The 24,694-nt window shown below is 40.1% G+C and overlaps 1 protein-coding gene across 1 annotated transcript in view; it reads left to right on the forward strand.

The window, feature by feature from the left end:
• Positions 1-24,382, forward strand: part of LOC132827448 (protein phosphatase Slingshot homolog 1-like) — a 127,338-nt gene extending 102,956 nt beyond the window's left edge. Inside the window, exons 11-15 of the mRNA XM_060844134.1 lie at positions 9,519-9,565; positions 10,160-10,306; positions 15,214-15,414; positions 20,658-21,366; positions 22,375-24,382. Coding sequence (XP_060700117.1) covers positions 9,519-9,565; positions 10,160-10,306; positions 15,214-15,414; positions 20,658-21,366; positions 22,375-24,198 — 2,928 coding nt within the window. The 3' untranslated portion in view covers positions 24,199-24,382. The remainder of the gene's footprint in view (positions 1-9,518; positions 9,566-10,159; positions 10,307-15,213; positions 15,415-20,657; positions 21,367-22,374) is intronic.
• The last annotated feature ends 312 nt before the right edge of the window (positions 24,383-24,694 follow it).

Genomic DNA, 24,694 nt, shown 5'->3' on the forward strand with positions numbered 1-24,694 from the left:
TGGTTGATTTCCAGATGTGCAGCTATAAGAAACTCTCTCAAGCATTTATGATATCCTCATCCAAGTTATATTACCAATCAGATTTTTCCAGTTTGTATGTCAAAGGAAATTACCCATGCTTGTTGCTATGCCTTTGTCACAAGCACTCAACCTTTCCTTTTGTAAACTTCATCCTACATGCTGATTACTGTTGAGAAGTCTGTTGACAGCCCCTACCAGTGACCTATTTCCTCATCTCCATCCAGATTAATACTACATTTGGCTAGTTAATTGCCTAGAAGTATAGAGCAGAGAAAAAAAGAGAGCTACCTTTTAAACCCAACATCTTATCTTTTAAAGTAGCCTGCTAACATTGTCTACAGCTGAACTTGGCAGTGAGGTGGGGGCGGTGGGGGGGGATAATTAACATAAGGAGTAGCTCAAAGTTCAGCATTTTAAAACACTTGCACTTTTGAACTAGTTTATTTATAGTAACACCATTTGTGTGTCTAGGTATAAAGTGATGTAATGGGTGTGTTCTTGTTTTGATCGATTGTGATAGTGGCTTTATACAAGGAAAAATTCAAATGAGGAAATACTCACTTGTGGTTCTAATGTTTTGATGTTCTTCATTGGAAGTCCTTTCATTTCAGAATGACTTCTACCTGGGATGTTGAGCTGGTGCCAAAGATCTTAATCTGACTGAGATTCTTGACCCACAAATCTTTAGGTACTTGGTGCAGGAAGTTGCATGAGATAGTGGATTTTTTGAACATTCACTTTTAGGATTGGCATTGCTGGCTGGCTAGCATTTTATTGCCCGTTACTAACTGTCCTTGAAGGTGATAGTGAGCTGCTTTCTTGAACTGCTGAAATCCACAAACTGTAGGTTGACTCATCATGCCCTTAGGGAGATAATTCCAGGATTTTGACCCAACGACAATGAAGGAATGACAATATATTTCCAAGTCAAAATGGTGAGTGGCTTGGAGGGGAACTCGAATGTAGATGTGTTTCCATATGTTTGGTGCATTTGTCCTTCCAGATGGAAGTGGTTGTAGGTTTGGAAGGTTTGCTCAGGGCAGTGAGAAACCACAGGATTGTGAAACTTGCAAAGACCGATAGAGGGCAACAAAAAAAGAAATAAGGAGGAAGAAAATTAAATATGAGGGTAAGCTAGACAATAATATAAAGGAAGATTGCAAGAGTTTCTTTGGAAGGGCAAAAGTGGACATTGGGCCACTGGAAAATGACACTGGAGAGATAGTAGTGGGGAACAAGGAGATGGCAGAGGAACTGAATAATTACTTCACATCAGTCTTCACGGTGGAAGACGCAAGTAATATCCAAAACATTCGAGGGTGAAGTGGCAGAGCTGATTACAGTGGTCATCACCAAGGGGAAGGTGCTAGAAAAACCGAACGGCCTGAAAGTGGATAGATCACCTGGACCAGATGGGCTACACCCCAGAGTTCTAATGGAGATAGTGAAGGCGTTAGTCACGATCTTTCGGTAATTACTAGAATTAGGGAGGGTCCCAGAGGACTGGAAAATCGCTAACGTGAGGCTTCTGTTTAAAAAGGGAGTAAGGCAAAAAATGGAAAATTACAGACTGATTAGCTTAACCTCAGTCGAGTGTAAGATCCTGGAATCCATTGTGAAGGATGAGATTTTTGAGTATTTGGAAGTGAATGGTAAAATAGGACAAAGTTAGCATGGTTTCACCAAGGGTAGATCATGCCTGACAAATCTGCTAGAATTCTTTAAGGAAGTAACAAGCAGATTCGACCAAGATGAGCCAATGTATGTTATCTATCTGGACTTCAAGAAGGTGCCGCACAGGAAACTACAGAGTAAGATACGGGCCAATGATGACAGAGGCAAGGTGCTAGAATAGATAAAAGCTTGGCTGTCTGGCAGAAAACGAAGAGTGGTGATAAAAAGGTCCTTCTCAGGAAGGCAGCTGATGACAAGTGGTGGTCCACAAGGCTCTGTGTTAGGACTACAGTTTTTCATGTTGTACATTAATGATCTAGATGAAGGAACTGAAGGCATTTTGGCTAGGTATGCAGACAATACAAAGATAGGTAGAGAGACAGGTAGCATTGAGAATGCAGGGAGGCTGCAGAAGGATTTGGACAGGTTAGGAGAGTAGGCAAAGAAGTGGCAGATGGAGTACAAAGTGGGAAAGTGTGAGGTCATGCACTTTGGTAGGAAGAATAGAGGCATGGACTATTTTCTAAATGGGGAGAATATTCAGAAGTTTGAAGTGCAAAGAGATTTGGGCGTTCCAGTCCAGGATTCTCTCAAGGTAAACTTGCAGGTTGAGTCAGGAGTCAGGAAGGTAAATGATGGCATTTATTTTGAGGAGACTTGAATATAAAAGCAAGGATGTTCTTCTGAGGCTCTGGTCAGACCACATTTGGAGTACAGTATGTTGCTTTGAACCCCAAATCACAGGAAGGATGTACTGGCCCTGGAGTGAGTTCAGAGAAGGTTCATGAGAATGGTCAGAGAAATGAAAAGCTTAACATATGAGAAATGTTTGAGGACTCTGAGTTTATACTCAGTGGAGTTTCAAAGAGTGAGGAGGGAACTAATTGAAACATAACAAAATACTGAATGGCCTGGAGAGAGTAAATATTAGGAAGATGTTTTCATTGGTAGGGGAGACAAAGACCCGAAGGCACAGCCATAGAGTAAAAGGAAGACCTTGTGGAAGAGAGATGAAGAGAAACTACTTCAGTCAGAGAGTGGTGAATCAATGGAAATCATTGCCACAGAAGGCTGTGGAGGCCAGATGATTGTGTATATTTAAGACAGAGGTAGACAGGTTCTTGAGTATCAAGGGGATCAAGGGTTACAGGGAGAAAGCAGGAGAATGATATGGTGAAACTTATCAGGTATGGCGCTGCAGACTCTATAGGCTGAATGGCTTAATTTCTGCTCCCATGTCTTATGATCTTACCTACTTGGGCCTACAGACCTACAGCAATGTGATTGTCACTAAACTGCTCTGTGGACAATTAGAGGTGAGTAATAAATGCTGGCCTGGCCAGTGACAACCACATCCCATGAATGAATTTTTTTTTAAACTGGAATCCAGAATATTCTTCCTTTTCTTTCCTTCTCTGTTGTTTCTCTGCTTCATCCTTAAGCTATTGTGACTCAAAACATGATCCAGTTTAATAGACAAGTTGTCATCATTGTAAGTGATTGGTAGAAAACTTCTATCAGCCATCAGTGTCATTGCTCTGTGCTTCAAGGAGAAGCTTTAGTGTGTCTTTGTCCTTTCTTGGAATATTGACCATTTGAGAGTTGAGGACACTCAATAGGACCAGGCAGGAGAGAGAGTTTTCTGCTGCCCAGACACAGTGTTCAATCATTGAAGTTGATTCTTCTTCAGATTGTTGAGCTGGCTTCACTAGTGCCAGTCTGGTTTGTTTGAGGGTCTTCATGCTGAATCTGGAAGATATGGTGAAGGCATTGCTGATAGAATTTGTCTTGTGCTCTTGAGATGCTAAGTAGTTGGAATTTTATATCTAACCACACACTTCAAATCTCAGGTACAGAAGCATGGTGACTTGAATTGCTCTGTACCCAAACACTATTGTTGTCAATAGTATCTGCTGTAGTTTGTTAGAGACTGAGCTGGAATAACTGTTCTGGTGTTGGATTTCTTTTGTCTGTGGTTCGGTGCCTGCCAAAGTATCAAAAGAAAGTTTAATAGGACTGATTTGCATTCCCGCAGTTCCTAATCAGCAAATATTGAACTTTGCAAGTAACACATTTGTGAAAATGGTCCTCTAATCTGAAGTTCTTAAAGGGAAGTAAAATGAGAAATATCATAAAATAGTTGTAACTCAGACGGAGACCATTCAGGTCGTTACACTGTTGCTCTCTGCAAGAGCAATTCCACCCACTTATCTAGAATCTAGCTACCTCTGCTTCAGATAAAATTCAAAGATTCTACCTTCACTTGCTTTTTTAGGAAGATCCACCGTGAGAAATAAAAACACCTCCTCTATCTTCATTTGGAAAACTCTTCATCATAAAAAGTGACTCCTAGTTATAAATTATCTCAAGAAAATATCCTTTCCACATGCACCCCACCGAGATCTCTGAGGATTTTATGTTTCAGTCAAGTCACCTCTTAAATTTCATCTCCAGTGGATGCCAGCCTAGCCTGTTAACCTTTCTTCATACGGAAACTCACCCATTCCCAGTAGTAATCTAATCAACCTTTTCTGAACTGCTGCCAACACACTTATATCCTTTCCTGAACAATGAGACCAATATTGTACATATTACTCCACGTATTCCTCTGAGCAGTGCCCCACAGAACTGAAACATAGCCGTGCTATCTTCTGGATTTAGTTAATCTTGCAATAATTGTAACATCTATTAACTTTCCTAATTGCATAACAAAATAACCAAAGAAGTGTAGATGCTGGAAATCAGAAAATAAAAACTAAAATTGCTGGGAAAACTCAGTATGTCCCACCAGACATACTGAGTTTTCCCAGCAATTTTTGTTTTTGTTCTTAATTGCTGGTTGTTCATGCATTCTAATCTTTTGTGATTGATGTCCTTGGGCACCCAGATCCCTTTGCATCATAGAGCTGTGCAATCTCACACCATTTACATGATTTTGTTTTACTTTTCCTGCTAAAATGGATAGTTTCACATTTTCCTACACTTACTTCATTTGCCTGATCTTTGCCCACTACCTTTACTTGCCTATATCCATATATTGTCGTCTTAGATTTAGATTTTACATATCACGTGTACTCAAGAACAGGAATAAGGAGTATGGTGAAAAGTGTACTAAGTCTCCATCTTAGTATACAAAAGACAGGATTTACAACAGAAGCAGAAATAAAACCAGCCAAAGAAAAGGAAATGACCGGATCATTCCTCCGCCTGTCACAGGTTCTCAGTGCCAGGAAAACAAAGCCACAAAGTCCATCCCTCTCACTGCAAACACTCGGGTGCCCCAAGTCCCTGCACACCATCACAGCTGGAACACCACTGCCTCTGCCCATCAGGTATTGGGCCCAGCCTTGGTCTCAAACAACACCGCTACAGCTGGAACAGTGTCACCATTCTTTGGCGCCATTTTGACTCCCTTGTTGCCACCATGTGTCCACGCAACTCTTGGGACTGCCATTGCATCAAGCAACCTGCTGCTGCTAACCCCCTGTGAAGAAACTGCTCCTGCCCCTGTCAACAGTCCAGAAAGGGGACTGCCACCGCTGGTGCCAATGCTCTGGGGGACTGCTGCCGCTGAAAAAGGGGGAACAAAAGAGTAAAAGAGGGAAAAATAAAGGAAGGCAGATGGAAGCTGATGATCCCTGAGCTCAGGACCCGAACGCTGGTACTCCACTGCCACAATCTTCTGCCTTCTTCACAACTTACTTTCCAACCTACTTTTTGTGTCCCTTCAGTCCATTTTAAGATAACTGGTAAAAACTTGATATCCCTGCAATATTCCATTTGTTGCACCTTGCTTCCAATTGTCTATCAATATCTATATCTTCCAGTTGTAAGTTTTTAGTTTTTGTAACCTCCACCCGGAATTATAGAACCCAAGATCTGTTTAGGGTTTCTTAACTGTCTTTTCAATCTGCCTAACCCTTTCACTGATTTGCATATATAAATCCGATATCCTTCTGCTCCTGAACCTCTTTTAGAATATTGCATTTATTTTATATCCCCTCTCCTTGCTGAGCCTACCAAGCGAAATCACTTTAATTATTTCCTTTAACTATTTTTAACTATATTGTTAAATCTGCCCTGGTTCATTTTGGTTGATCTGCAACCCATAAACGTTTCTAAACTAACATAAGTAACTGCACTTTGGATACTGCCTGAACTGCTGTGCTCTTCCAGCATCACTAATCCAGAATCTGGTTTCCAGCATCTGCAGTCACTGTTTTTACCTCTAACATAAATAACAGTCTTATAACAGAATTTTAAGTCAGTTCAGTTGCAGTTGGTGGGGTAATGGTGATAGGTCGGGGGTGGGGTGGAGCATATAGGTCGGAAGGAAGATGGACAGGTCATGAGGGTGGTGCCGAGTTGGAAGGTTGGATCTAGGATAAGTTTGGGGGGGGGGGGGGAGGGAAAATGAGGAAACTGGTGAAATCTACATTAATGCCATGGGATTGGAGGGTCCCGAGGCGTAAGATGAGGATTTGGGTGGTTAAGGAGTGGCAATGGAGGAGGCCCAGGACATGCATGTCCTTGGCAGATTGTGAGGGGGATTTGAAGTGTTTGGCCACGGGGCGGTGGGATTGATTGGTGCAGGTTTTAGATTGTTACAAGTTTGTTAAAAGAAAAAATGAGTGGTCATTAATGACCACATTTTAAGGTTATACAGAACCAATTTAAACCTCCAGGTGTAAAAAGTTTACTTGACACTATGGAATTTGCTACCTGGAAGAGTATATGGTGGCAGATTCAGTATCACTGTAAAATGGGAACTGGATGCAGACATCGAGTCTGAGTGTGATGCTGGAAAGGCACAGGTCGGGCAGCATCTGAGGAGCACGAGAGTCGATGTTTTGGGCAGAAGCCCTTTATCCGGAATGATGAAGAGCTTATGCCCGAAGCATTGACTTGCGTGCTCCTTGGATGCTGTCTGACCTGCTTGCTTTTTCAGCACTACACTTTTGACTCGGGATTGCAGATGCTGGACAGTCAATGTTCTCCCAGCTGCAGACATTAAAAGTAGACAGTTGCTGAGCTAAAAAGAAAGAGCTGGGAGTAGAACTAATATTTAGCTCTTTCCAAGATCCAGCGGCCTTTTACAGTGCTTTGCAATTCTGGAATGAGCTGCCAGAGGAAGTGGTGGAGGCTGGTACAATTGCAACATGGGTTGCGTGGACCTGATGAGGGAGACATGGAGGGAACGGTCTTTACGGAAAGTGGATAGTGATGGGGAGGGAAATATATCTCTGGTGGTGGGGTCTGTTTGTAGGTGATGGAAATGGTGGAGGATGATGAGAGGTATACAGAGGTTGGTGGAGTGGAAGATGAGGACCGGGGGGTTCTGTCTTTGTTGTGGTTGGAGGGGTGGGGTTCAATGCTGGAGGTGTGGGAATTGGATGAGATGCGCTGGAGCATATCATCGCTCACATGGAAGGGGAAATTGCAGTGTTTAAAGAAGGAGGGCATCTGTGGTGGAACTGGTCCTCCTGGGAGCAGATGTGGCTGAGGCAGAGAAATTGAGAATAAGGGATAACATTTTTACAGGAGGCGGATTAGGAGGAGGTGTTGTCCAGGTGGCTGTGGGAGTTGGTGGATTAATAGAAGATGTCAGTGTTGAGTCGGTCAGTGTTGAGTCGGTCACTGTTGATGGAGATGGAGAGGTGCAGGAAGTGGAGGGAGGTGTATTAGATGGTCCAGGTAAATTTAAGGTCTGGGTGGAATAATTTGGTGAAGTTGATGAAGGTCTTTTGCCCGAAATGTCGATTTTCCTGCTCCTTAGATGCTGCCTGACCTGTGCTTTTCCAGCATTAGTCTAATCTTGACTCTGCTCTCCAGCATCTGCAGTCCTCACTTTTACCTTGCAAAGTTGATGAACTGTTCAACCTGAGGTGGCGCCAATGCAGTCATCAATATAATGGAGGAAAAGGTGGGGAATGGTGCCGATGTAACTATGGAAGTTGGACTGTTCCACGTAACCGTAAAAGAGACAGGTATAGCTGGGTCCCATGCGGGTGCCAGGCTACCTCTTTCGTCTGGAGGAAGTGAGAAGATTCCAAGGAGAAATTGAGAGTGAGGACCTGTTCACCAAATGAATGAGAGTGTCATTGGAAGGGTACAGGTGGGGACACCGGGAGAGGAAGAAACGGAGGGCTTGGAGGGCCTGGTCATGGTGGATGGAGGTATACAGGGACTGGATGTCCATGTTGAAGATGAGGCATTGGGGGCCAGGAAAACAAAAGTCTTGGAGGAGTGGAGGGTGTGGATATTATCCCGAATGTATGTGGGGAGTTCCTGGACTGGGGATTGGAGTAGGACAGTATCGAGTTATATGGAAATGAGTTTGGTAGGAGAGGAGCTGGCCGAGGTAGTCAGGCTTGTGGATCTTGGGTAGGAGATAGTTCGGGCACCCCGCACTGCCTGGTTCTATGAGGTTGGAAGCTGTGGATGGGAGAACTCCTGAGGCGATGTACGGTCTGGAAGATGATGATTTGGTGATGGGAGATGAGGTCATGGTCGTGGGTGCGGTAGGAGGTGGTGTCTTCGAGTTGGCGCCTCACTTCAGTGATGTAGAGGTCAGTAAGTCAAACGGCCACTGCTACCCCCTTGTCCACTGGTTTGATGGTGAGGTTGGGGTTGGAGTGGAGGGCTGCACGTTCTAAGAGTGAAAGGTTGGATTGAGTGAGGAGGTGGACCAATTGAGGCGGTCAATGTCGTGGCAGCAGTTTGAAATAAAGAGATCAAGGGAGTGTAACAGACCAGCACAGGGTGTCCAGGTGGATGGGATGTGTTGGAGGTGGGCGAAGGGGGACCTTGGAAGGTGTCCGGGAGTCTTGATGGAGTAAGTAAACCTGGAGGCGGCGGAAGAAATGTTCGATGTCACAGCGTGTGTTGAATTAATGTGTTGATCTGGGAGCGGAGGGGATGAAGATAGGGCCTTTGCCAAGGACTGATCATTTGTTCTCAGTGAGGGGGAGGTCTGGAGGGATGGTGAAAACTCGGCAGGGCTGGGAGCTAGGACCTGGTGTAGGGCTGGAGCTGGGAGTGGAGGTGGAGACTGTAATTGGAGTGGGCGTGGTAGTAGAGGGACTGGGGTTACGTCATTTATGGAAGTGACACTCACCTAGGGTGTCGGGGGGCAGAGGTGGTGACTGTGGGATCCACGGGGGACATGTCGTCAGTGATATCTCACCACCTCCTCGGTTCACTTTCTCAATCCTGATGAAGGACTTTTCCCAAAACATCAAAATTCCTGCTGTTCAGATGCTGTCTGATTTGCTGTACTTTCCCAGCATCACATTCTTGATCTCCAGCATCTGCAGTCTTCATTTTCGCCTGTTTTTCTTTTATAAATGGGAAATGCATCTGATGGGTGTACTGTAAAATATTATGTATGAATACTTCCTGAGTGCCAGGTGCATCATATAGAGCCATGAGTTTTTTGGTATTTTTAATTGCAACTGCACTTTTACTATGTGACTGGCACAGTGAATTTTTAAAAATTCACTCATGAGACGTTGGCATCACTGGTTGGGCAGGCATTTATTGCTTGCCTCTAATTGCCCTTGAGAAGATGGTGGTGAGCTACCTTCTTGTACTGCTACGGTCAAATGCTATAGGTAAACTCACTATGCTGTTCAGGAGGAAGTGCCCAGATTTTGATCCTGCAGCACTTAAGGGACTGATGAATTTCCAAGTCAGGATGGTGACTGGCTTGGATGGAAAGTTTCACAATGCTGTGTCCAATGTATAACATTTAAAGGCTGTTTTTCTCATCTTAAAATTAATCCTTGTATATCAGAGTGTGATTATAATCATTGCCATTTTAGGGTTCAGAGTGGAATGCTTCGAACTTGGAAGAACTTCAAAGCACAGGGTAAGGGCAAAGCAATTCTTGTAGTATGTTTTTAATATTTCATGTATCTAATAACTACTGTAAACTCAGAAAACCATGTGTCCTTTCGTCAACAGGTATTGCAAGGCAAAAGGGAATCATTAGCATAACTCCTGCGTATCTACATCTCTTACCAATTTGGGAGGTCGTGACATTCAGATTTGTTCAAATTGTATTTCTGATATGCAAGATCAGAAACTGAGTGAAACAGATTTTTAACGTTAGGGTTGCCAGTGGGAACTCTAGATTTTTTTTTCCTTCCCTTTTAGTTTTTGTGCTTGACATCAATTGCAGGATTTGCAGCAGCTGCCCATAGTTGAGATTTGCTAAATTGGTCCATATGGTACAAGAGATTGTAGCTTTTTAAGAACTGCATGGTGTGTGCTGGCCTTTACCTGTTTCCACATTGGAAAAATTGAACGTGATCAATATTTCTGAACAGATTGGTTGGTTGCAACCCTGTTTATTTTCATGCTGTTTACAAAGTACATAAATTCTAGTGGCTGTACTTCATGAAGACTTCTTAGTAAAAGGATTGATATGAAATTTCTCAACAGTTTTTCTGGTCTCTTACAGTGTTGGGTACATCCTAAATGTAACCAGAGAAGTAGATAACTTCTTCCCAGGATTGTTCTGCTATCACAATATACGGGTGTTTGATGAGGATGCTACGGACCTATTGGCATATTGGAATGATGCATATAACTTCATAACAAAAGCCAAGTGTGTACAAGAATGTTCTACGCTGTAAACAAGTTTCCCATGTTTGCAAAATTATTGTTTGAATGCTTTAGCTGATTCCCCAGGGCAAAATATAAAATTAACTTGAGTTGCAGATGTGTGCACTGAAGTGAGTTAGTGCAATAAATATTGTAGCAAACTAAATAAACATTCTCTTAAGTAATTAAAGCCTTAAGAAAATTGGTTCAAGCATGATTTGAAAGAGAACTTCAGGACAATATTAGATTAAGAGCCTGTTGTTCTAATTATAATGAACTAAGATTTGAAGGATTTTAGAAAGCAGTAAACGATGGCCAAGAAATTGGGGAGAATGCAATATATGAGTAAACTAGCATGAGATATAAAAGTAGTATGACCATCTGTGAATATATAAAAAGGAAGAGATTAGCAATGGTAAGTGTAAGACCGTCACAGATTATATTGAAAACTTGGCTTAAAGACGGGCAAAGATATCAGCTCAACATCCCTGGATGTTGGAAACAAAGACAGAAATTGCTGAGAAAACTCAGCAAGTCTGCAGCGCCTATGGAGAGAAAGCAGAGTAAACATTTCTGGTTTAGTGACCCTTCTCAGAACAGATTGTAGCTAGGAAAAGGTTGGCAAATGTGCTGGGGGTAGGGGAGAAGTAAACATCAGGTGGAGTTGAAGTCCAGAGACAGAGAACAGAAATTGGACAGACAAAGGAATGGGCAAAGTTCAGCCTTGTTCAGCCCAATTCACCAGTTGCTGCTATGAATCATCATAAGGTTAGTCTAAACAAAGAAATTACCTTGTCCAGTTGAATTAAAACAATTTTTTCAATTGGAAGCATGTTTAGGTTAACAAGATTTGTCTCCATTATCAGACTTGTTGGACAAATTGTAACTAAGGCAGAAACATGGCTCAGTGAAGGACAGGACTGGCAGATTAATGTTCCAAGGAATAGATGCTATGGGAAGGATAGAAAGTGGGGGCAATAGAGATGGGGAAATGGCATTTTTGATAAAATTACAGTGGAACTTAGGGAGAATATTCCAGCAAAGTTATTTGGATCGGACTGAAAAATAAGAAAAGGATGATCACCTTATTGGGACTGTACTATAGGCTCCCCCAGTTGTCAGCGAGAAGTTGAGGTAAATTTGTAAGGAGATCTCAGTTTCTGTAAAAATAAGGTTGTAACGGTAGAGGATTTTAAAACATAGACATAGACTGGGACTGCCATAGTGTTAAGGACTTGGATGGAGAGGAAAATATAAGTGTATACAAGAAAATTTTCTTATTTAGTATGTGCATGTACCTACTAAAGAAAGAGAAAAGCCTTACCTTCTCTTGGGAAATAAGGCAGGGCGAATAAGTGAGGTGTTAGTGGAAGCACTTTGGGGGCTGGTGCTCTTAATGTTATTAGTTTTAAAACTGTTATCAAAAAGTCAAAGTTCTAGATTAGACTAAGGCCAATTTTGACGGTATTAGGCTAGAACTTTTCAAAAGTTGTTTGCGAGAGACTATTTGCAGGAAAAAGGATGATTAGAAAGTGGAAGACCTTTAAAAATGAGATAAAGAAAGTCCAGAGACATTATCTTCCTGTTAGTGTGGAGGGCAAGCCTGGGAGGTGTCAGGAGGACTGGATGATGAGAGAAATTGAGGCTCTGGTTTTAAAAAAAAAGCAAAATCCAGTTATAGACAGTGGGGATCGATGAATATAATGGCAGTAGGAGTATATTGAGGAGGGTGAAAAGGGCATATGAGATAGCTTTGGCAAACAGAGTTAATGAGAATCCAAAGCGATTCTACAAATACATTAAGGACAAAAGAAAACAAGGGAGAGAGTAGGGCTTCTTAAAAATCAACAAGGCCATCTGTGTGTGGAACCTCAGGAGATGGCTGCGATACTAATTGAGTATTTTGCATCAGTATTTTCTGTGGAAAAGGATGTAGAATTTAGAGAACTTGGAAAAATAAATAGTGATGTCTTGAAAAGAGCCCATATTACAGAGAAGGGGGTGCATAAAGGTGGATAAATCCCCAGGACCTGATCAGGTATATCCCAGAACTCTGTTGGAAGATAGGGAAGTGATTGCTTGGCCTAATGGTGAGATATTTATATCCTCAATAACCAGAAGACTGGATATTGGCTAACATGGTGCTACTTTTTAAGAAAGGTGGTAAGGAAAAAATGGGTAACTATAGACCTTTTAGCCTGACAGTAGTAGGTCATTTGTTGGAGTGGATTCTGAGGAACAGGATTTGAATGTATTTGGAAAGGCAGGGACTGATTAGGGATAGTCAGCATGGCTTTGTAAATGGGAAATCATGTCTCACTAACTTGATTGAATTTTTTTGAAGCGGTGATGAAGAAGATTGAAGGCAGAGCAACAGATGTTTATATGGACTGCAGTAAAGAGTCTGCCAAGGTTCCACATGGTAGCCTGGTTAACAAGGTTAGATCACTAGGAATACAGGGAGAACTAGCCATTTGGTTACAAACTTGCTTGAAAGTAGGAGACAGAAGCTAATAGTGAAGGGTTGCTTTTTGGACTGGAGGCCTGTGACCGACAGTGTGCCACAAGGATTGGTGCTGGGTCCACTACTTTTTGTCATTTAAATGATTTGGATGTGAATATAGGAGGTATGGTTAGTAAGTCTGCAGATGACACCAAAATTGCTGATGTAGTGGACAGTGAAGAAGGTTATCTCAAAGTACAACGAGACCTTGATCAGATGGGTGACGGAATGGCAGATGGAGTTTAATTTAGATAAATGTGATTTGTTCCGTTTTGGTAAGGCAAATCAGGATGGGATGTATGCACTTAATGGTAGAGTCCTGGTGAATGTTGGTGAACAAAGAAACCTTGCAGTACAGGTTCATAGTTCTTTGAAAGTCGAGTCGCAGGTAGACAGGATGATGAAGAGGCATTTGGTACCTTTGCCTTTATTGGTCAATGCATTGAGTATCAGAGTTGGGTTGTCATGTTGCGGTTGTATAGGACATTTGTTAGGCTACTTTTGGTATACTACCTTCAATTCTTGATTCTCTGCTATTTGAAAGATGTTATTAAACTTGAAAAAAATTTCAAAAAAGATTCATAGGAATGTTGCCAGGTTTAGAGTGTTTGAGCTACAGGGAGAGGCCGAATAGGCTGGGCTTATTTTCCTTGGACCGTCAGAGGCTGAGGGATGACTATATAAAAGCTTATAAAATTGTGAGGGGCATGAATATGGTGAATGGTGTTCCAACAGGGGGTAAACTCTCCTGCTTAATTTAAAACCAGCAACACAGAAAAGATTTATCCCATGCAGTAATCTGTAAAAATCGAGTGGCCAAGACGTATTTAAAGTAAAAATTAACAACTTTATTTCTTAAAGTATAACAGAGAATAATTAACAGACCACTATTTATAATTTTACCTTCCCTTTTATAATACTAGTCTGATAAAACACCCAATTAAGATTTATAAAACAACATTTCTTATCTCAAAACCAGACAGCTTCGGTTCCTGTCTTCAGATCTTCCTGTGTCTTTTTTTCAGGTTAGGAGTTTCTGCTTTACAGGTTATTGATCAAAAAGGTGCTTTTTATAAAAGAGCTATTTTACAGGCAGTCTGTTTACATGCTAGTTCGTGGCAGTTCTCCTCTGAACTGTTCACTTTTCCCCGGTCTTATACTCCAGAGCATTGGATTGTGTCATTGGCCCCCGATTGTCAATATACTCAATTCAAATTGGATTGGAGTTTGATATGTTTTGGGTAGAATTTGAACTGATTGGCCGAATTTGAATTTGTTCGTCTCCAAGCACAACCTAATTGAATTGTTCGACTCAGTGTTACATTGTTACCTTTTTGAGTTCACTTGGTGCTGTGTCCGGTAGTTCAGCTGCTTTTAACTCTCTCAAAGTACACCCATATCTTCATTACAATAGCAAAGATCTTTTTTCCCAGGGTAGGGGAGTCCAAAACTAGAGAACATAGGTTTAAGGTGAGAGGGGAAAAATTTAAAAGGCACCTAAAGGCAACTTTTTCGGACAGATAGTGGTGCATGTTTGGAATGAGTTGCTAGAGGTATTGGTACAATTACAACATTGAAAAGGCATCTGGATGGATACATGAACAGGAAGGGTTTAGAAGGATATGGGTTAAATGCTGGCAAATGGGATTAGATTCATTTAGGATATCTAGTCGACATCGACGAGTTGGGCTGAAGGGCTGTATTACTCTTTGACTCTAATACAGTTGTATAGATACAGCCAACCTAAGAGAGAAGACTGTGACAAAAACAGAAATTGCTAGAAAAAAAATGTTCTGAAGAAGGGTCACTGGACCTGAGACATTAACTCTGCTTTCTCTCCACAGATGCTGCCAGACCTAATGTGTTTTTGCAGCTATTTCTATTTTTGTTTCTGATTTCCAGCATCCTCAGTTCTTTGGTTTTTATTTTTGTTTTGAGAATACTGTGGCTCAGTTTACTTGACATTTTGTGAAATGCAGCCATTAAGCTCTGAATGCAAATATCCAGTTTGTACTTGTCTTTAAAGTCAGGAACAAATTTCCTTGACTCCTCTTTTAGGAGGTTTTAACTCTGGATTTGTACCACCTGAGTAAATTGGAAAACTTCAGAAGCACATCTAAAGTGGTCTTTGAGTGGAATTTTCTAGTTTTGGATATCTTTATATTCTAATGTTAATTTTTCTCTTTGAATGTGGAATAATAGCCTAAAGACTTAAGCAAGATAATCATGAACTGAATTCTTATTGGAACCAGCCTTCAGAATAAATTAGTGATCATTTTAATGCTTCATTTGGTATTTTTCTATTTGACAGTTTCTGTACAATGACTTCCATTTTAAGATTTCTGTAGCTTTTCAGAAATAGTAATTGTATGACTGTTTTTAGCTTTCTAATCTTTCTCCACAAACAGGAAAGATCATTCCAAGTGTCTGGTACATTGCAAAATGGGCATTAGCCGGTCTGCATCAACAGTCATCGCATATGCAATGAAAGAATATAGATGGTCACTCGAGGAAGCCTACAAATATGTGAAGGAAAAACGGAATGTTGCACAACCAAATGCAGGGTTCATGAGGCAGTTGGCAGAATATGAAGGCATATTAGATGCTAGGTAAATATTAAGTCTTAAGATGTTTCACCGCAGTCAGAAGTGAATTCTGAACTGCCCTGTTGCCCTACACAAAGATTGAGATGAAAGGCAAATAAATCCAAAATAATTTATTATCAGTGTGGAGGAACATTATGATTGCAAGAATAATCTTAGCATATCTGAATTCCAGGTATCAAAGGTCACTGCTTTATTTAGAGCACTTGGAGGGCTGGTTAATTTATGCAATGTTCAATGACTGTTAACTGAGCAGAGCTTTATGTTCCTGTAGTAAACCCAGGAATATTCATGAGATCAGAAGCCTGAAAAAAGATTATGGAATTTAGATTAACTTGTCTCAATCTTTGTTTTTTATCTTCATTGCTAAGTCTTAAAATTTAAATATTTGCTCAGATAGCCATGTAGCATCTGAAGTAATTTTTTTGTTAAAGATGATATTTAACCACTTAAAGTTGTAAATGGTATAATTGTATTTATTGAAATATAATAATGCTGGATTGTTAGTAGGCGTTTACAGTAATAATCTTAAATTAGCTGCTGGAATTCATCAAATGAGATTTTTTCTTGCAGGAATCCCATGATGGCCCAATTTTGATAGACATCCCAACACATTGTTCATTGTATTTTGATCCACTGCATTTTCCCATCTCAGTTTTGTTAAGCTTTATTTTGCCTAATCCTCATTGTTATGTTGCCTGTAGCCTTTGAAATGTGATAAAAGGAAGCAACCCTGGATTCCCATCAACAATGTTTGAATAGCTTATAGTTGAGAGACAGAGTCTACACTAATATTCTGAAGACTGGGCCATTTTTAAGACTTACCAAAGAATATTCAGTCAACTCCTATTTATCCAGCAGTGACATAATTTCAACTTTGCATGCAAATCCCTTATGGGTTCAGTAACTTCTAACTGGTTTCCTTGCATTTAAGAGCATCCATTGTTCAAATATGTTCACATCAAAAAAGACAGTATGAAGCTGGCTGGGCCTGCCTGTATTGCCCATCCCTAGATGTCCTTGAGAATGCAGTGAATGCCTTCTTGAACTGCTGTAGACTATTTTGTTTAGGTACACCCACAAAGTCAATGCTGATGGATCTCCTGTGATGTTGCATGCGGAGAGACAGAACTGAGGTTTGCCATCCTGCCAGTTGTGAATGAAAGTGGATAACTAAAAAAAATAACAGGAGGTGGAGACTCCATAAATATCCCCCTCCTCAACAATGGGGTAATCCAGAACGCCAGTGCAAAAGACGATGCTCCAGTGTTTGTTTCTGTATTCAAACAGAAATGAAAAGTGGCTGAGTCATCTCCTAAGATTAGCAAAATAACAGATGCCAATCTTCAGTCAATTTGTTTCACTCTGCATAATATTAAGAAATGGCTAAAGACACTGCTGTGAGCCCTAACTAGTACAAAAGATGTGCTCCAAGCCAACCAATTCCCAACTAAACTGTTTCATTGCAGCTGCAATATTGGCATCTACCTGACAACTTGAAAAATTGCCCAGTTTTAGTCTGACCACATAAAGCAGCACAAATCCAACACAGCCAATTGCTGATGTATTAGTCTGCTCTTGATCATCAGCAAAGTAATGGAAAGTGTCTTTGGCAGGATGTCAAGTGGTACTTGCAAAAGAATGGCTTGTTCACTGGCACACAATTTTGCTTCCATCAAGGCTTCTCATTTCCTGATTTCATTACAGCCATGGTGCAAGTGAAAGCTGAATTCCAGAAGTGAACTGAGAGTGATTGTCCTTGATTGTCCTCCATAAGATGATCAGAAATGGAGATGTTTGCTGATAATTGCACAATGTTCAGCACCATTTGTGACTCCTCGGTTCATGTTCACCTGCAGCCAGACCTGGGCATCATCCATGTTTGTGCTGATAAGAAGCAAAATGATATTTGCACCACAAAAGTGCCAGAGAATCTAAACATCAACTTGATGTTCAATAGCATTGCTGTTGCTGAATCCCTGTCATCAAAATTCTGGTAGTTGCGATTGACCAGGAACTAAATTGGACCAGCCATATAAATGGCTACAAGAGCAGGTCAAAGGCTAAGAATTCTATGGTAAGTAGCTTATCTCCTTTGTCCCCATTGCTACTTTACTACTGACAAGGCGCAAGTCAGGAGTATAATGGAATAATCTCCACTTGCCTGGAGGGATGCAGCTCCAAAAGACTTGAGAAGCTTAACACCATCCAAGGCAAATCAGTCTACTTGCTTGGCGCCCCCCCCCCCCCCCCCCCAACTATCTTCAGCATTACTCCCTTTCATCACCGTTGCAGCAATGTGCTATCTCTAAAATGCATTGCAGCAATTAACCTAGCCTCATTCAACAGCAGTTTCCAAACCTATGATCTGTACCACCCAGAAGGGCAAGGGCAGCAAATAAATAGGATTGCCACCAACTCTGAGTACTCTTCCAAGAGCCATGCTATCTTCACTTGGAATAATATTGCAGTTCCTTAATTGTCAGTAGGTCACAATTCTGGAAGTCCCTTCTTAACAGCCTTGTGAATTTCCTAACAGCACCAAGACTGTAGTTGCTCATGATAGCAACCCACCACCGTTTTCTCCAGGGCAATTAAAATTAGGCAAGAATGCTGGCCTAGCTAGCAATATCTATAACCCATCAGTAGATTTTAATAAAATTGCACCTTCATCACAGTGGTCTTACTGCATTTGTTCCTCAGTGGATTCAAACTGTCAACATCAAAAAAATCTATTCTACTTAATCTAAATAAAACAGAAAACATTGGAAATCCCAGTAGGTCTGGCAGATGGTTCTGAAGGAATATTTGTGTTTCTCTCTCCATAGATGTAGCCAGCATTTTTTTCAATTACAGATTTCCACAATCCACAATATTATTAAATTAAACTAGACTTGCAATTCTTTGGAAATGAAATAGCAGGTTACATGAAGTTGATGATACTCAGCCTAAAGATTTTTGAATTAGTTGTGACAATGCTGTTCCTTTAACAAGGTTATGTTGTCCTTGGCTTTTTTTCAGAGAGCTCTTAGAAGACACTGACTCTGAAAAGTCAAAGTTTGAAGGGCTTTAGGGCCAGTTTGATTATAGCTAACAGATACTGCCTGAGGAAGAAGGCTTTAATCTCTCTCGCTCTCTCTCTCTCTCTCTGACATCTCTCTCTCTGACATCTCTCTCTCTCTCGCTGACATCTCTCCTGTAAAACTGTTTGACTTTACCTTTTGTGCCCAGGGGTGTTTAGGGGGAATTGTTGCAAGTATTTGGAACAGCAATATTAAGTTGGTATGAACTGTTTGTTTTTCGGATAGTTGTGTATCCTGTTCTCTATTATTTGTGTTTCATTCAGTAATCTTGTAAATAAATTCTGTTGTTTAAAACCAGGTGATTTGACCAACATTCTCCCTCTTGGAATATCTGCGTTGCACCTGCTTAAAACAACTAGCAAAGTTAAGGTCTGGGCTACTTTCTTGAAACGTTTTGAGGGGGCCTGGCCTGGTCAATAACAGGATTAGACAAGACAGTTCAGTCAATAACTATCTGCAAAAAACTGCTAATGTAGGGTGGACTGTTAATAGATTTTTGTTTTATTTCCTTCCTTGACAGAAATGTTGAATTAGCATGGGTTAGTTTTGAAGAATAACATCTGAATAATCGTGAGATGTCTAAGTAGTTTTGAGCTGGCCAGATGCAGCTACAGTCTAGAGTTCAGTTATAAAGTTGCAAAAATGCATTGTATTTCTGTAGAGAGTATACAAACAAAGAAATTGCTGAAGAATAAAAGATCAAGACCTATCTAGTTGCCAATCTACTATCTTGTTAGCCACGAGTAAGTGAATAATAAAAGCTTGTTATTTAAAAAATAATGGAAGAAGGCTTTCTGGATACCGATGATTCTTAAAAAGAACTTTACACGATTTTGTTTTAATATTTGTACTTAATTGTCAATGTATCTGGATTCCATTTTAAAAATGGACAGAGCAATATCACCCCATGTTATTGCTGGGGATTGGAACATTTTCTGTCTTGGTCAACATCGGACACTTTTTTTGCATGTGGAACAAGCAATGATCATTTTCAGCAAAGAGAATTCAGCCATCTTTCCCTGATATTCCATGTCATTGCTATTTTGGGCATCAGATTTATGCTGTAGATCAAAGCTACTTCTACTTTGCTTCAACATTCTGCCTCAGCCCCAAATTCAGAAGAGTACCTCTTATTCCATGGGTCCAGTATTTACATAAGCACATCATCCAACAAGTAACAAACATTAAGTATTGCCATGTCATGAAAACCTATCTATAAACTCATGCCCACCAGGAATTATGATGGAACTGACCAAACTGAATTTACCCAAATTCTTTAATCCCATCACTGTGGGCTGAATTTGAATACAGAGCTCAATAATAAAAGAACAGTTATCATTAAATCTTTCTCCTTGTCAAAATACCATTTATTGTTTTTAGAACTTTTCCATTAGTTAATTTTTAAAACATTGAGAACCTTGCAGTGTAACACAAGGGGTTTAGAATAAAAACAGGAAGTACATTTTATTTAGTCATACTGGACTCAAAACATTAACTCTTTTTCTCTATAGATGCTCTCAGACTACCTGTGTTTGTTTGGCATTTTTCATTTTTATTTCAGATTTCAAGCATCTGGTGTATTTTGCTTTTGTATTTTATGCATTGGCCTTATTTTTAAGTTTTTGGGTCTCTCCAGCATGTGAGTCAGTGCTATTTAGAATATACAAGATTTTCTCCTATCCTGGCAACATGAAGCCTGTGTGGCAATGATCTTCCATGTTTTTTTCTTTGTGACAGATTCTTGCTTCTGAGATGGAGGTTTGTAGGTTCACGTCTTAGCTCAACCATTTGAACAAGTTGTCCAGGTTATGACATTGAGGGAGTGTTGCATTGTTGGAGTTTCTACCTTTTTGGATGAGTTGAATGTAAAAGATCCAATAGCACTTTAAAGAAGAACAAGATCAGTTTTGGAGCCATTATTTATCTCTTAACCTACATGACTAATACTTATTATCTGATCATTATCTCAATGACGTATGTGAAACTTTGTTGCATGTGAAGTGGTTACCATGTTTCCTACATTACAAAAGTTCTTTGGAACAACTTGAGTTATGAAAGGTACTGCAGAAATGCAAGATCTTTCTTTTGCTTTCATTAGATCATTTAGCAGTATTTTACTATTCTTGATCCTGTGGGTAAAACCTTCTCTCTTTGTTTTTAAAACAGTAAACACCGACATAATATCTTGTGGAGGCGCAACTCTGAGAGTGGCTTACAAGAGACTGTGAGGGATCCAATGTTGCAGAGCAGTAAAGCATCTACTTCGCTTGACTTGAACAGATGTAAAACAGTAATTCAGCATACATGTGAGGAACAGAAATATAATGATGCTGAAACATCTCTGGATGTAGCAGTGACCAATAAGGATGAAATTGAGCCAGTTAATTTTAATTACTACTTCAGGTGTTTGTCAGAGCCTGGTACAGACAGTGTCTACAACAGGCAGCAGAAAGAGCGAGAACAATTGTCAGTTCAAGTTGACAATGTAGAAAAGAATGAATTTCAGATTGATAATGAAGACTTCAGGTGTACGGAAGATAGTGCCCATGATACTAGGATGCTTGCATCATCTCAGCTTCAGGATAGTTATGACAATAAAAGCAGACTGCTCGGCCAGCAAGGAAATACACTCAAAATGTCAACAGCAGTGGAGGAGCCAGAAGAGGAAAATGAAAACACAATGAATTTGGATATGCATGATCAAGGTGACCACTTCATGGTAAATGGACCTAATACAGAAAATAATGTAGAGGCCATTGCAAATCTAAAGGGTATGCTAGAGCCAGATTCAACATCAAGTGTTGAAAGTCAACTCAGTAAAGACAACGTGAATAATAACAACAACACAACAAGAAATTATTTGAAAGAGGATGAAGTAAGTATAAAAATAAAATAAAATGACAACGTTGGTACACTCCAACCTCTCATTTCCTCAATACAATCTTTCCGTTTGGTGTTTTATTTGTTTATTCACAGGATCGCTTGCTAGGCCAACATTTATTGCTCAACCCTAATTGTTCTTGAGAAGGTGTTGGTGAGTTACCTTCTTGAACTGATGCAGTCCATGTGGTGTAGAGTCACCATTGTGCTGCTAGGAAAGGGATTCTAGGATTTTGACCGAGTGATTGAAAGAAGACAATGTTAGGATGTTGTCAGTGTTTCACAGGTGTTTTCAGGTTGTGAATGCAGTGGCGAAGTTAAAGTAAATGGCAGCCTTGTGAATGTGAGTTAGCAGTGTTCAAGTAAGTGGTTGCACTTACCCTTACAGAGTGGAGAAATTCATTAATATCTTTCTGTCCTGCTGGCTGTTCCTGAGACCACTATCTCAAAACAGGTTAGCTGGGTAAGGTGGCAGAAAAATGGACAGTCCTCCTCTCCACCTCATCCACCTGTCTCTCAGACAGAGCAGGCATTATCTGAGCCATGTGCTCAAGGTAATGATCAGGCAGTTCCTGTAGTGGAGTGCAGCTGGCTTTTAAATATGACACCAAAGGATGAGTGCAGAAAGGTCCTGGCAGTGATGAACACTTCCACCTCTCCTGCCTTGTGATTCATTGAGAATGTAGCCATTAAGCCAAGTTATATAATTAATAAGGTGAAGAGTGAAACAGTGTGTTGAGAAAAATTGCTGGAAGCCATAAAAGTCCAGGCTTTATGAATCTTACTTGGCAGAATATTTTAACGAAAGTGGGAAAATTCAGCCTCATGTCTTCAGCAGGCAGCTTTTTTAACAAAAAAAACTTATTTTAGATTGAACCTACTTCACTATTATTTTTGTACCTGCTGTTTTAAATGTGTTCATGTAACCTGAGGTTTGTTAAACATGCTGCCTTTCACCTGTGATTTTCATTTTAAACTATGCAATGTTTCACATTTATTCCAGGATCTAACTACGACTGAAACTTCTAACAGTATCAAACCTATTAATAAATTTGCTTTGGACTGCTCAGACTCAGTAAGTAATCTTATGTGTGAGCGATTTAAGGATCGTTCTAAAAACTTGTATCAGGTACAAGTATGTAGTACCTGCAATAAAGAAAGCCAAGCAACTAAGTCTAGTGATTTGGGATATTTATCGAGTCGAGCTTCAGATGTACAAATGACTGAAGCTTTCTATTCGGTTCCCAATAAAACAGAAATGACAGAAAAACTTGTTAATAAAATTGATGCCATTTACACAACTGATACAATACTTTTGCATGAAACTGCGGAAACAAGTGTAGGTTTAAGAACAAACTGTGAAGAACAGCATCGAAAAACCATGGTGGCTTATCACAATTGCAAAAATGTGACCAGTAATTTCCATACTGAAGTATTGGTTCTTGATGCAGTGACTTCATTGTCTGATACACACCAAGACTTGAAACAATTGCCAGTAGTAAGCCCATATATGGGCGGCCATGAATATCAAAAAACTTTAATCAATTCAAATACTAGGTTTGTCCCTTCAGGTTCTAAAGCCGATGAACAAGTGCTACAGCTTCCCGAATTCAAAATGCATCAGTCAGACGAGAATTTAAGTCAATTAACACGTGATGCTGCAACTTTAGGAAATGAATGGGATAATATGGCAGAAATTATGGAACAGTCTCATGGTACGCATTCTCTGCCATCTAGTAGGCAACCAATTAAAGATAAGTTAGTAGTTTTTCCTAGCAGCAGTAATGAAAAAATGAGTGCTCAGCCAAAGAAAGAGATGGAAAAATCAAAAATCCAAAGTTACTTAATGCAGCATCAAGAATCTATCCTTCAGCTACAGAAGGCTGGCTTAGTTAGAAAACACACCAAAGAATTGGAAAGGCTAATGTTTTTAACATCTCCAAATAGCCAAATCGAGAGCCAAAACTTTGAAACAAGGAAAAACACATTTGCAGACAGAGATTCCTTGGATTTGACTGTGCATGAGCCCACGGTAGCCATTCAGGATCTTACACTGTCTTACGAAGATATGGAGGACAGTGTGTTGTCTGAGCCTAGCTATTATGAGTTTAATTTTATGAATGGCTTATGCCAGAAAACATCCACACCTTATATAAATAATAGAAATGGATCCGGATATCTCACTAAGGATCGCTTGCAGCAAATCTGTGCAACACTGATACCGTCTCCTTTAACTTCAAGCTTGACTCGTAGCTCCAGCAGTGATAGCCTTCACAGTATTCAAGGACAACCTGGTTTGGTGGAACTACGGAGACAGGAAATTGAAGCCAGGATGCGTCAGGCAGGACTGACCATCTGTTCAGAAATGAAGCGATCTCATTCTATTGCCAAACTTGAAAGCCTGACCATGCCTAATGAGGATCTGTCATCCAAGGAGAAAGAAGCTGAAACTTTTATAGGTTCAAGTAACATTAAATTGGATGAGAGTTTATTGTTGCCTAATATTGTTGAAAAAATGAAGTGGAAAAACAGTCGTTGTGAGGAAATAGGTACGCAACCAGAACAAACTTCAATCATGGAGCCACTAAAATCAATTGAGACTTCCAGTTCTATATTGGAACATAAAACTCTGCCTTATATTCAGCGCACTGATCAAGTTGAACACTCCTGCCAAATGTTTTCTCCTACAAAATACAGTATGAGCGATCCAGAGGTTACACAGCAATTTGAAGACTTTACTTCTGTTCCTTCATCTGGACTAAGCCAATTCCATATTCAGAGTGCCAATGAACTTTGTCCTTTGGCTTCTAAGGAACAGAATGTATGAATTCATCCTATCTGGAAGCCCTGAAAGGCATGTGAGAGAAAAAGAACTAACAACTTACTCTATAACACCACGTGATGACTTGGCAAAAAGAATACATTCCAATCTTCCTTTTAAACACAAGAACTTTAAACCAAAAATTCTCATCTGTTATCTGATCTCTAACAGCTCAGAAAATTATTCAAAAACAACCACTTTGGAAAGTATAGTAATAGGCTGAATATTTTGTTCTTTTTAAACTGAATCTAGAATTTTTGAAGTTGTATTTTCACTTTTGAAATTCAATTTCACACTTTGTAACATGGAACAGACCAAGACGTTTTTAAAAAGAGTCAATTCAAAGTACAAGTTCAGTTAGACCTATTGAATTTTGGAAGATGGTCATGAAATTAGAATGTTACTTGAAGCCTAGGCCCCAAAAATCTATGATTTGTTACATTCTCCAAACCAACAGAAATCTGAACTCGAAAATCACATGTATTAAGAAGCAGTTTCATAG

This window comes from Hemiscyllium ocellatum, chromosome 24 (assembly GCF_020745735.1).
Source record: "Hemiscyllium ocellatum isolate sHemOce1 chromosome 24, sHemOce1.pat.X.cur, whole genome shotgun sequence".
NCBI classification, from domain to species: domain Eukaryota; kingdom Metazoa; phylum Chordata; class Chondrichthyes; order Orectolobiformes; family Hemiscylliidae; genus Hemiscyllium; species Hemiscyllium ocellatum.